The sequence below is a fragment of the Chelon labrosus genome (genome assembly GCF_963514085.1).
Source record: "Chelon labrosus genome assembly, contig: SCAFFOLD_63, whole genome shotgun sequence".
Taxonomy (NCBI): Eukaryota; Metazoa; Chordata; class Actinopteri; order Mugiliformes; family Mugilidae; genus Chelon; species Chelon labrosus.
Window position 1 is genome coordinate 38,201 of NW_028181595.1, and position 13,674 is coordinate 51,874.

At 38.4% G+C, this 13,674-nt stretch overlaps 1 protein-coding gene across 1 annotated transcript in view; it reads left to right on the top strand.

The window, feature by feature from the left end:
* Positions 1-12,860, top strand: part of LOC311509868 (septin-7-like) — a 50,045-nt gene extending 37,185 nt beyond the window's left edge. The window contains exons 8-10 of the mRNA XM_084575307.1: positions 6,241-6,376; positions 11,570-11,712; positions 11,993-12,860. Of these exons, the coding sequence (XP_084431433.1) occupies positions 6,241-6,376; positions 11,570-11,712; positions 11,993-12,032 (319 nt within the window). The 3' untranslated portion in view covers positions 12,033-12,860. The remainder of the gene's footprint in view (positions 1-6,240; positions 6,377-11,569; positions 11,713-11,992) is intronic.
* Positions 12,861-13,674: the final 814 nt, after the last annotated feature.

Here is a 13,674-nt window from a genome sequence, read left to right on the forward strand (position 1 = left end):
GCTCCTCGCTACCCGGCGTATCCATAGACATATACTGTATACAATAGACCCCTCATTGAGTGCTGGACCGTACGTCAGCGTCGCCGCCATATTGGATCTGTCCCGCAAACTAATATGAGTCAATGGAATGAACTTTATTAAGCGTCTTCTACAAAGTACTATAAACATTTGCACATTCACACAGAGCGTAAGGAACCAAAAACAAAGTCTGTAACATTAACTACTCAGAATGTAATCAGACGTTGTTTTTGGTTGGTATCAGTTTCCTGAATATATACGTTCGTGCGTGAATATGTAAATGAAAGGCATTAACTTACAGCACTTTGTAGAAGACGCTAAATAAAGTTCACTCCATTCACTCATATTGGTTCTAGGGACAGAGCTGCCTCCTCCAATATGGACGTATCGCAGCGACGTTGACATATCGCAACAACGGGCCAACCCGCTCAATGAGGCGTCTATGTGTCTATGGGCGTATCTGCTCCGCCTTCCGCCATCGTCAATTTGTCAATAGGCGTGTTCGACTTCATGCAGATCTGTGCAGATCTGACTTGACGTGATGCATGCTGGGTTGTTCATGCTCATAGACCTCGAATATGATTGTTTAAAATGAACTTGTTCAACCCAGCATGCATCACGTCAAGTCAGATCTGCACAGATCTGCATGAAGTTGAACACGCCTAATATTCCACACGTGTTGGGCTGCGAGTGTGTCGCGCACATATATACGTCATCAATGGGAATTTATCGTTTTTATCGCGGGATGACACATATTCTTACCGTGGCAAATGTTTTTGACAATATATCATAAACGATCAAATATCGCACATCCCTAGTTGTCAGGTTACAAGGACAGTTTCAGTTCAATGAAGGAACGCGAAATACCATGAAATAGAGGAAGTGATCTTAATGCGAATGAGAGGGGCTCTATGACCAAGGCAAAGAGGAGAGAGGGGACAGTCCTGTCTGGTGCCACATGACAGCGTGAAATAATCAGATCGGGAGTGGTTTGTATGAACGCTGGCACGAGGAAGGGTATAAAGAAGTCGAGTCCAGGATATGAATCTGTCCCCAAAGCCAAACTTCTTAAGTACATCAAAAGGGTACTGCCATTCTGCCCGATCAAATGTCTTCTCTGTGTCAACTGACATAACTATTTCAAGAGTGTCCAGAGAAAATTACGTTAAAAAGTGTTTGAATGTTGAAAAACAGCTGACGACCTTTGATGAGGCCATTTTGTTCCTCTGATATTATTGCAAGAAGAACCTTTACCAGATGATTTGCTATTGCCTTAGCTAAAATCTTAACGTCAACATTAAGAAGCGACAGAGGCCTATATGAGGAATAAGACGTAGGATCTATATCGTTTTTCAGCCTGAGTTGGAGTGAGGGGCAATGAATTTGAGATTGAGGTCAACGAAGTTCGCCATGTACTACGCGACACTGAGGGAGTCAGATTTGGTCTTTTTCACCCAACCCGGCTGCGCATCACTTGTAACGATGTGGAGCACAACTTCACATCACTTGAGGAGGCTAAGACATTTCTCAAATCGCTTGCCAAGTAAAGACACCAGTGTGTACAGTTAATTACTCTGATGCTTTTCCAACATTATGCATGTTGGAAAAGCCGAAGACCAATTCAAATAGTCTGGTAAACAAAAAATAGTACACGAGATGCCTTGTCCTTTTTGTAACTTAGAGATATAGTCTTTGTGCTACAAATGGCCAGTGTCCGTTTGTTTTTGTTTTCTTTTTGTGTTAAACAGTACAAGATATGCCAATCAAATTGTGAAGTCTATTGAGTGATTGAGTGAAACAGTTGAGTGATCCACTGTATCAAAGGCGGCAGTAAGATCAAGTAGGACCAGTATAGATAGTTTTTTCATATCCATATTGGATATGAGGTCATTTAAAACCTTGACCAATGCCGCCTCAGTGCTGTCGTTTTCCCAAAATCCAGATTGGTATCGCTCAAACATATTGTGGCTATTCATAAAATCATTTAACTCATTAAAAACAAGTTTCTCTAATATTTTGCTTAAAAATGGTAGATTGGATACTGGTCTGTAGTTATTAAGAAGTGTGCAATCTAAATTGCTTCTCTTTAGATGGGGTTTAACCATGGCAGTCTTAAAAATGATGGGGAAAACACCCGTCTGAAGAGAATAGTTCACAGTATTAATGTTAATATCTTCCTCTAAGAAGCTACAATTTTATGTAAAAAAAAAAAAAAAAAAAAGGATGTGGGATGGGTTTTAATTGGGGAATAACTTTTCTTAGCATCTCGGCATCAACCGGGACAAACTTCTCTAGAGTTTCCTCATGTAGAAACTGGTTCTGGGGTGCTAAAATTCATATGCTGGTACTGATCTTATCTGATACTCTGTATTGTACTGCTGAAGTGGACTGCAAATTCTTATATATAGATATACTGTTAGACTTATTAAAACCAGGGTTAATTAAACAATCAATTGTGGAAAAAAGTGTTTTTGCATTGTTCCGGTTGTCTGTTATCAATTTTGAGAAGTATGCCTGTCTTGCTTGTTTAATTGCCTTATTGTAGATGGCTTATTTTTCACAGAAAATTAAAAAAATGACCACTAGTTTATTCTTTCTCCATTTTCTTTCTGCTGTTCAAGAGTTTCTCTTTAATAGTGTGATTTCTTAATTTCTCCAGGGAGGTGTTGGGTTGGTAGTGATCTTTTTCAATTTTAATGGGGCCACTGTGTCCAGGGCTGATCTTAGTTTACTGTTAAAACTATCCACAATAAAACCACAAGAAGAATGTAAAAGGTCTGCAGGAGTGTCACTTAAAAGTTTGGTAAAATTAGCGCCGACTTCAGCAGTAAGATAACGTTTCCTGACAGTTCGCTCCAGAAGATTTTGTTGTATAAAACCATTGACAGTACTAAAGATACAGAAGTGATCAGAAATGGCAATATCTGCAAATAAAGTGACGTGTGCTGACAGACCTTATTACAAGATCTAAAGTATGTCCTTTGTTATGAGTAGGCTGAGCAACATGTTGGATAAAATTCAAGCAGTTAAGTAAATTTAAAAATCCTAAAGCTAAGGAGTCTGACTGTTGATCTACATGCAAGTTAAAATTGCCTAAAATAATAATTCTTTCGTAGTTGATGTGAATGATTGAGAGGAGTTCTGAGAAATCTGAGATAAAATAAGAGCATTGTTGGGGTGGCCTGTAAACATACATATGTGTATAGGGGGCTGCTAAAAACAATGGAATTATATTCTAAAGCGCTATAATGATCAAATGTAATGTCCTTAAAACCTAATGATGCTGAGAGGATGGTTGATGTACTTCCTCCTTTTCTACCTGTCCTGGAGGACTACAAAAAGTGGTTTCAATAAGAGTTGCTGTGCCATCTGTGCCAGGTCATGTTAAAAACATATAGTCATGCAGGTGAAAGAAGGCAGTCCTGGTTACTTGCTATGTTTAAGTTACTAACTGATTAGGTAATTAATCTTTGAGATGTTCAGGGCCAAATACAATGACTTCTGTTTTGTTTGAGTTTAAGAGTAGAAAATTACAGGTCATCCAAGCCTTTATGTCTTTAAGGCATGCTGTAGTATGCGATGAGTAGGTGATGATGTAGGATCCATTGTGAGGGTATACACCAAGGGTCGGCAACCCGCAGCTCCGGAGCCACATGTGGCTCTTTCATCCCTCTGCTGCGGCTCCCTGTGGCTTTTGAAAATAATAATGAGTACCTAATTAAAATGTTTTTTTAGTTTGTTAGTTTTTAAAATGTGTTTTTGTATTATATGTGTCAGAATAGCCAATGTGCGACACCCGCTGGCACGCGATTTCTTGGAACTTTTCGACCCCATGGGATGCTATCCCCAACTTTAATATTAACATGAAAAAGTAGGCTCTTGGAGTCCTGTCGATTGAATCCACATACGTATGTGAGCAGGTCTTCTCTAACATGAATTGCATTAAAAAACATTGCTCACACCTGACAGATGACAGTTTACAGTCCTGTGTGAAGATGAAGGTGACGTCATACAGCCCCGACGTGCAGGCGCTGTGCGCGTAGCAGTGGAAAAAAGATCCGGCTCATTTAACTGCCCATCTTGAATCTAGACGTCTATTTAACCGGCTCATTTGAGTCCTACCACATTTGATTGATATGTAAACGGCACCATTCAAACATCTTAAATCTCACTTGGCAGAGAAACAAACCGTACTTGGCCACAAGCAAGCAGCACAAACTAAGGCACTCAGCCACTCATTCACTACATAACTACATTCACAACTCTTTATTTCCACGTCATCAGAACTAAATTATAGAGTAAATAATAGCCTGATAACAATCAGTCAAAAATGGCATTACTAAACCTTCTCAAAGTGTCAGATGCAACTAAATTTCAACAACTAGTTAGTTACATTTTACCTTCAACATACTTTCTTCATAAGCGCTGCTAACTGTTCGCATATTACATGACATGTCTGCAGACCTATACTGTACCAAACCACCTTGTTGAGCTTTGCCAATGTTTAATCCACCACCCTCACCAACCAGTGTTCAAAGGTTCCTTGCATTAGCTTTTGCTCTTCTTGTTTCCCTCTGCTTTGCCCTGACATATTGTATTTCTTTGGAAAATGGGAACAATGTTGTCACTGGATTTCTACAAATGAATGCCTGCATGGATTTTAATCACAGCTTCTTGTCTTTCTGTTGATTCTGTGGGAGAATAAGTTTTGCAATTAACTTTTTTCACTTTAATCGACCAAATTAATTTTTGAATGAGTCCACTGATTTATTGTTTTAATGTAGACTGTGGTTCATCATGCACTTCATATCCTATATCCTATTCCTAAACAATTGAGAAGAAAGTAATGGCCCAAATAGGATTACTGTTTGCTGGCTGAAAGAAGGAAAGTATATACATTTAAAATCTGAAGTTTTACATTGAAAATCAGTTTTTCTCAACTCCTGATATTTAATCCTAGTAAACATTCCTTATCTTAAGCCTTATCTTTTTTCATCACATTCCCAGTGGTTCAGAAGTTTATGTAAACTTTGAAGGAATTGTCTTAATGCCTTTACTTGTGTGATATTTATTATGTAGTCTTACATAAGCTTTGTACAATAAGTTCCATCAATTGTATCCCACTCACAGAACCGATTGAACTGAGTCAGGTGTTTAGGGCTCCATGCGATGTGATTTGAGATGATCACTTTGTTAAGCCATTTTGCCACTACTTTGAAAGTATGTTAGGGGTATGTTCATTGGAAAGAACCATGCTTTTAACCAAGACATTGCGTCAATATAGCTACATAATGTTCCTTCCTCACGACGCCCTCAGTTTTCTGAACTGCACCAGTTCCTCCTGCAGCAAAGCATTCCCAAAACATGATGCAGTTTCCCTATCGTCCGAATGTTGGAGTGGAGGACGCCATTATCTTCCTGCTACACCGAGCTCTCTCTCACCTGGAAGAGCCCGGCAGTACTGTGAGAATCATCTTTTTTGATTTCTCAAGTGCGTTCAACACCATCCAGCCAGTGATTCTGAGGGACAAACTGGAGAGGATGGGTGTGGATCACCAGCTGTCTACACGGATCCTGAACTACCTAAAGTGTCCTCCATGCTGGACAATGAGTCCCACCCCCCGCACGGTGACCTGACAGAACTGAAGAGCAGCTTCAGTGACAGACAGCTTCACCCTCGATGTGTGAAGGAAAGATACAGAAGGACTTTCCTTCCGGCTGCTGTTAGGCTCCACAACGAATACACCTGATATATGTGCAATTCTGTTACACCACAAGGTGTAAAAACTTCAAAACACCAGTGCAATATTTACAATTTGTGCATTTTTTTTTACCCTATTCCGTTTCATTATTTATCTTTCATATGCTACTCTTTTTACTCTTATTTTTTATTCTGCCCTTTCTGTATGCTGTTGCAAACTACAATTTCCCCATTGCGGGACAAATAAAGGTTTTTCTTATTATTATTCTAAAACTGCTGTTGGAAAAATGACTTGTTTCATACATAAACTAGATGTCCTAACTGACTTTCCAAAACCACTGAACATGAAATCTGGGGTTGTAATGACTTTAGCCCAAGTGTATGTAAACTTAATTTCTAGGTACTTGCTTACTGTTCAGTTATTGATGAGTAGGCCAGTGCTGGTGCTGCATTGCTGTCCAGGTCTAAATCTGTGCGTGTGCATGTGTGTGTCCGTGCGTCCGTGTGCGTGGCCTGTGCAGGAGTCCTCTGGCCCAGATGGAAGAGGAGAGGCGAGAGCACGTAGCCAAGATGAAGAAGATGGAGATGGAAATGGAGCAGGTGTTTGAGATGAAAGTCAAGGAAAAGGTGCAGAAACTCAAAGACTCAGAAGCAGAGGTAAAACACTAACACACATTCACATATACAGTTGAAACCAGATGTTTACATACACTGTGTTAAAAGACACATAAACCTTTTCTCCTCACTGTCTGAAGTTAAATCAGACTAAACCTCTCCTGTTTTAGATCAGTTAGGATTACCAAAATTATTTCTATTTGCTAAATGCCACAATAATGAGAGAGAGAATTTCTTAGAGAATTTTTTATTACTACAAAGTCAGAAGTTTACATACATTTCCTTAGTATTTGGTAGCATTGCCTTTAAACTGGATGACTTGGGTCAAACATCCTTCCTCAAGCTTCTCGCAATAGTCTGCTGGAATTCTGGTCCATTCCTCCTGACAGAACTTGTGTAACTGAGTCAGTGTTGTAGGCCACCTCACTCGCACACGCCTTTTCAGATCTGCCCACAAATTTTCTATGGGATTGAGATCGGGGCTTTGTGATGGCCACTCCAAAACATTGATTTTGTTGTCCTTAAGCCACTTTGTAACTACTTTGGCAGTATGCTTAGGGTAATTGTCCATTTGGAAGACCCATTTGCGCCCATGCTTTAACTTCCTGGCTGATGTCTTGAGATGAAGTGCACCAGTTCCTCCTGCAGCAAAACAGCCCCACAACATGATGCTACCACCCCCATACTTCACAGTTGGGATGGTGTTCTCAGGCTTACAAGCTTCCCCATTTTTCCTCCAGATGTAACAATGGTCATTATGGCCAAACAGTTCCACTTTAGTTTCATGATACCACAGGACATGTTTCCAGAAATTCCAGGTCTTTGTCTCTGTGTGTGTTTGCAAACTGTAATCTGGCTTTTTTATGTTGCTTTTGGAGTAATGGCTTCTTCCTCGCTGAGTGGCCTTTCAGCCCATGTCGGTACAGGACTCATTTCACTGTGGAGAATGACACTCTCTTACCAGCTTCAGCCATCATCTTGACAAGGTCTTTAGCTTTTGTTCTGGGGTTGATTCGCACGTTTCGGACCAAAACACGTTCATCTCTGGGACATAGAACCCGTCTCCTTCCTGAGCGGCATGATGGCTGGACATTACCATGGTGTCTATACTTGCGTATAATTGTTTGAACAGATGAACGTGGCACCTTCAAGCATCTGGAAATTGTAAGGAGGATGAACCAGACTTGTGGACCTCCACAATTCTCTTCCTGATATCTTGGCTGATTTCTTTTGATTTCCCCGTGATGTCAAACAAGGAAGCAGTGTGTTTGAGGTGTAGCCTTAAAATACATGCACAGGTGTGCTTCCAATTAAATCACATGTTGTCTGTTAGCCTATCAGAAGCTTCCAAAGCCATGACATCATCATCAGGGCTTTCTTTCATTGTTTAAAGACATAGTAATCTTTGTGTATGTAAACTTCTGACTTAAAGTAATAAAAACATTCTCTAAGAAATTCTCTCTCATTATTGTGGCATTTAGCAAATAGAAATAATTTTAGTAATCCTAACTGACCTAAAACAGGAGAGGTTTAGTCTGATTTAACTTCAGACAGTGAGGAAAAAATGTTTGTGTCTTTTAACACAGTGTATGGAAACATCTGGTTTCAACTGTATTTAGATCTCATTAAAGGACTAAAAATGTAGATTGTATATTGATTGATGTAGATCAGGTGACGTAAACACATTAGCTAATGTAAGAAAGTTCCTATTTTTACATTATTGCATGTGAAGTGTCTAAAAACAATACTCACTTTGTAGATTTATGGACCAATTATAGACTCAGTTATGACTCACAAATATAACATTCTGTTTCTGTAGAAACATCCTGCATGATAATCTAACACTGTAACTGAAACGGAAGATGCAAAAAGTAATTCCTACAATTACTTATTTCTCTCGAAGTTTGCGTTTTATTTAGTCATTTAATCGGTTATGCATGCCTCTCTTGTGAGTATTGAACTGAAACCAAACATTTTACTTGTTTTTTTTATGCTCAGTTTTATTAGGGAAAGTGTTTTCTATTTAATTCAGTTTTATCATTATTTATTTAAAGGCTTATTTCTTCTCATTCAGGATTTTGTGACATTATGGAGGGGCTCAGGCTTTTGGTTTGGTCTACATATAATAAATCTTATAAATCTTCACTGCCTGAAAATCATAAGTATAATCACTTGATTGAAACAGTAGCAGTAACGTGAACTATAAATGTGAACAATATAAATGGCCAGATAACATTACATGAGCCAAGTTGCTTCACAGTCTGGAAAAATGTATGTTGTCTGGACATGTGGAATCAAAGACCTTCCATATTCACATTACATCTGGATGAAATACCTCATTTCAATTTTATTTATATAGTGTCAGTTACAATTTTCTTTGGATCAAGATCCTTTATAGAACCAGAACCGCATTAAGGCGACGGTGACAAGAAAAACTCCCTTTTAACAAAGAAACCTTGAGCAGCATACAGCCCTGCTTTAGGCTGGCCGGGTAGAAACGGAAAAAAGAGAGAGGAGAGAAGGTGATGATGAAGATGATGCATACTATATGCATATCTGATTAAAGCATACATGTAAAGTCTAATCATGACCCAAACAATAGTACAAGATATAACTGATGCATGTTACTTGAGAGATTGATAATGAATAAAAAAGAATGGATAGAGCTTACATTTGGTGCAACAACACCAAAGCAAATTTCTTCTGTGTACAAATATACAAGGAATACATACAAATTCCTGGTATGTACAAACATACTTGGCAATAAAGTCTTTTCTGATTTTGATTCAAAATATTAATTGAAGAAACTTACAACGACTACATAAATATGTCAGTTTGCATGAAATATGTTGACACCTCCCAGTGTTTACTAAAAAAGCTCTTATCCAAACATCAAAAATTATCAAATTAATTATACACAGACCCAGGTGCCTGAGAGATACTTGTTGTTATCCTTTTAAGACCAGTAACTTTTCATTGTGGTTGCACAGTTACTAAAATGGAAACTGCTCCTAATATTTGGACTGTTACAGTAAATTTAGTCTGATGATCGGTGGTCAGAGACTGGGAATCGTCGTTGTGTCCTCATCAGTTGTTTTTGAGAAGAGACACAACAGCAGATGCTAATCGGTAGTATGGCTACCTTCCAGTGAATTCATGAGTTGTAAGCAGATTGTTTCTACACAAACTAAATGACATTAGCGTCACGCTTTAAGTGGGTGTTAGCAGTCTTTAGTAGAGGATTTAATCACGGTATGTGTGGGGTTTGCATATACTCCCTGTGTCTGCTGTTTCCCCTTACTAGACTTGCATGTTACGTTAAATTGAACACGAATGGTGACCCTCTAGTCTACTGGATAATTCTAATGCATTTCCAATTACAATCTGCACAAGCCACTGATGTTAAAACAAACTGAATTTATGCTAATTATAAAATGTAATAAAATAAATAATTAATTAGACTCAATAAATATGAACTTGTTGTTGAACAATATAATTTGGTAAAACTTCAAGTGTGAAATGGGTTCTTCATTAATATACACTACCAGTCAAAAGTTTGGACACACCCTCTCATTTAATGGTTTTTCTTTATTTTCATAACTATTTACATTGTAGGTTCTCACTGAAGACATCTAAACTATGAATGAACACATATGGAATTATGTAGTAAACAAAAAAGTGTGAAATGACTCCAGATATGATTCATATTTTAAAGTCCTCTAAGTAGCCACCCTTTGCTTTGTTGACAGCGCTGCAAACCCTTGGACTTCTCTCAATGAGCTTCATGATGTAGTCACCTGAAATGGTTTTCACTTCACAGGTGTGCCTTGTCAGGGTTCATTTGTGTGACTTCTTTACTTCTTAATGGGGTTGGGACCATCAGTTGTGTTGTGCATAAGTCAGGTTGGTACGCACAGCCCTATTTGACAACTGTTACAATTCATATTATGGCAAGAACCAATCAGCTAAGTAAAGAGAAATGACAGTCCATCATTGATTTAAGAACTGAAGGTCAGTCACTCCGGAAAATTGCAAAAACTTTCAATGTGTCCCCAAGTGCAGTTGCAAAAACTATCAAGCGCTACAACGAAACTGGCTCACATGAGGACTGCCCCAGGAAAGGAAGACCAAGAGTCACCTCTGCTGCTGAGGATAAGTTAATTGGAGTCACCAGCCTCAGAAATCGCAAGTTAACCGCACCTCAGATTAGAACCCATCAATGCCACACAGAGTTCTAGTAGCAGACACATCTCTACGTCAACTGTTCAGAGGAGCAAAAGAGATTTGTTTGGGCCAAGAAACACAAGGAATGGACATTAAACCAGTGGAAATCGGTGCTTTGGTCTGATGAGTCCAAATTTGAGATCATTGATTCCAACCGGCACACTGAACCACCATGACTACCACAGCATCCCGCAACCACATGTTATCCCATCTGGTTTGCGTTTAGTTGGACCATCATTTATTTTTCAACAGGACAGTGACCGAACACACATCCAGGCTGTGTAAAGGCTATTTGACCAATCATATTTAGAGTCATCACACTTTTTTTGTTTACTACATAATTGCATATGTGTTCATTCATAGTTTTGATGCCTTCAGTGAGAATCTTCAATGTAAATAGTCATGAAAATAAAGAAAAACCATTAAATGAGAGGGTGTGTCCAAACTTTTGACTGGTAGTATATAGCATATTCAAATGTGATAATTATGTTTGAATAACATTTATTAGGAAAAGTTCTGTGGTATTTTAGTAGTTAACCAAAAGATTACTCACCTACTCAGAAAATGGTTAATTCATTAAATATAAGAAATAATCGATTGTTCCAGCCATAGTTGAAATTTTAAGTAATTATACAGAGTGCTCATAAAGTTACTGTTACGGAATAAAGAGGTATAAAACTGTCAGTTTTGTAGTGCTGTTATTTAAGTTATATTTGAGTCAAACATGTTCACATCCTGTAAATAAAGCATATTTTCGTCTTTCAGACACACCTAAAAATCCCTAAAGTAGACAGCACAATGTTATAAAAGCGGAGTTGTTATAAAAGAGTCGGACATTGTTCTCATTTCCTTCCAAACTGTTTCCAGATCGTTGTGTATGGTGTTGAAAATTAATGTGGAAAACTTCCAGTAAATTTTGTAAAATGCTTTAATGCGCTGCATTCAGACATAGTGCTGACCCCCCCCCCCCCCCCCCCCCCCCCCCCCCCCCCCCCCCGTGTTTTACTGTAGCTTCAGCGGCGTCACGAGCAGATGAAGAAGAATCTGGAGGCTCAGCACAAGGAGCTGGAGGAGAAGAGGCACATGTTCGAGGAGGAGAGAGCAAACTGGGAGACTCTGCAGCGCCTGGAGCAGCAGAAACTGGAGGCCAACAGGTACAAATCACCATCACACTTAACATCTGGATGTTACGAACAAATAAACACTATGAGGGTGCTTCAGTTCAATTGGAGGATAAATGGATCAAGTTAACTTATGGAGCATGTTTTACAATCACCAGAATTGACCAAAGCACATCATAAAACAACTTAAATAAATATAAAATATTAACATCACTAAGAACAATCAGTAAGTTGGGGTCATGTTAGTATTTATTACTATGTAACATAAATGTTATTTAAAATGGAGGAACTGACTGTGTGTCTTGTATCTCAGGACTTTGGAGAAAAACAAAAAGAAAGGCAAGATCTTTTAAGAACAGTCACCAGTTTATCCCAGCTTATTTTCATTTGCCAACGTTGCCAGTCAGGACGCCAGTGTGTGGCACTGATATCAGCCCAACTCTTCCTCTTCCCCTGCGCTGTCCGCCAGCCTGACTGTAGGATGCGCTGGGGGCCTTTTCTGGTTATGTGACCCCCTCACTTTGGCTTTGGGACCAGAATCAGCAGAGGCCCCATTGCTGCCTCTGGACTCATCGTTATCAAGAAATGTGTTTACCTTAACAACATGAAAAATAACCCAATTTTATTAAGGTCAAACTTGTATTATAATTGTTATTATTTTTATTATTATTATTATATTATTATTGTAGATGTTGTTGTCTCCTTTGTTTCCTTCCCAAATTTGGTTTTAAATGACTGGTGTGTACAGATTTATGGTGATGAAAGACCCAAAAAAACATGAGTCATGGTTGACTGTTGTACAATTAGTTTCTGGTGAATTTTATTATTCGTTAACAGGGACCATTAAAGTAACATTACATGAACATTAACCTGATCTTGCATCATGTATTAAAAAGTAAGACAAGGACAAGACATTAACTAACCCTTTCCGTTAAGTTTTGAGTGTGCCTGGTTGAAGATGAACAAACAGTGTCAACAGAAAATACTGAGGTCAAGAACGGTAAAAGTGGGCTTTTTATTTTTCTGAAATGTAACATTTTCCTTTTTCCTGTGCTATTTTAGTGGGAAATGAAGAGTCAATACCACATTTTGCTTTGGCTATGTATTCCATCTCTGTATTTTTTTTTTTTTTAATTTTCATTTATAATGTACAAAGTCACTCAATAAATCTGTGAAGACAATGTTTGTTTTTCCACTACGTGTCATTGTATGCCTACAAGTGTTGGAAGCAAACTCTTAAATTTTGACTCAAGTAATGACTGACGCAACAGAATAAAGTCTGAGTTTGGAATTAAATAATCTTCAGTGCTTTGCACCTCACCATGAAACCAGAAACGGTGAACCAGACAAAATGTCCACAAAAATGCACGAGTCACACCTTGATCCTAAGAGCTCATTTTATTCACCAGATCCGACCCACAAAGGGTTGATTCAAGATTCTTTATTGTCAGATACTCTGTAACAATGCAGCATCATTACCAGTACTGAAATTCTTGGAGCATGGCGCCCACTTGACTTGACAGAAGCAAAATACAATAGAGTAACACATTTAATCTTGATTGCTTATAAAGCAAATCAAATCGCAAAATAATAAATACAGTCACGCTGCATGCGTTTTTCCTGTTTGGGAGAAAATGATGCAGTCGAATCTAATCCATCTCTACTCAGAGCGTAAATATTAATTTGAGTGATATCTATCGTGAAAAACTTGCATAGTGTGATAACTTGAATATTGTGATAACTTGTGATTTGTTTACGGTTTCAATGTGTTTCTATTTTAGGTTTGCTCTGTTAACAGAGTCCAGAGTAGTCAATGAACTCTAAACAAAAAATATTAAAATGATTATTTAAATAAACCACTTATTGACAGCATCTACTAGGAGTTTATACATGGTTTGGTCTAAATGTTGTACTGATGCCTCTATGAAAAAATATCAGGAAGTAGATTAACCATTTCTTTGTTCAAGTGTTTTTAAATGGCCCTGTTTTGGTGGC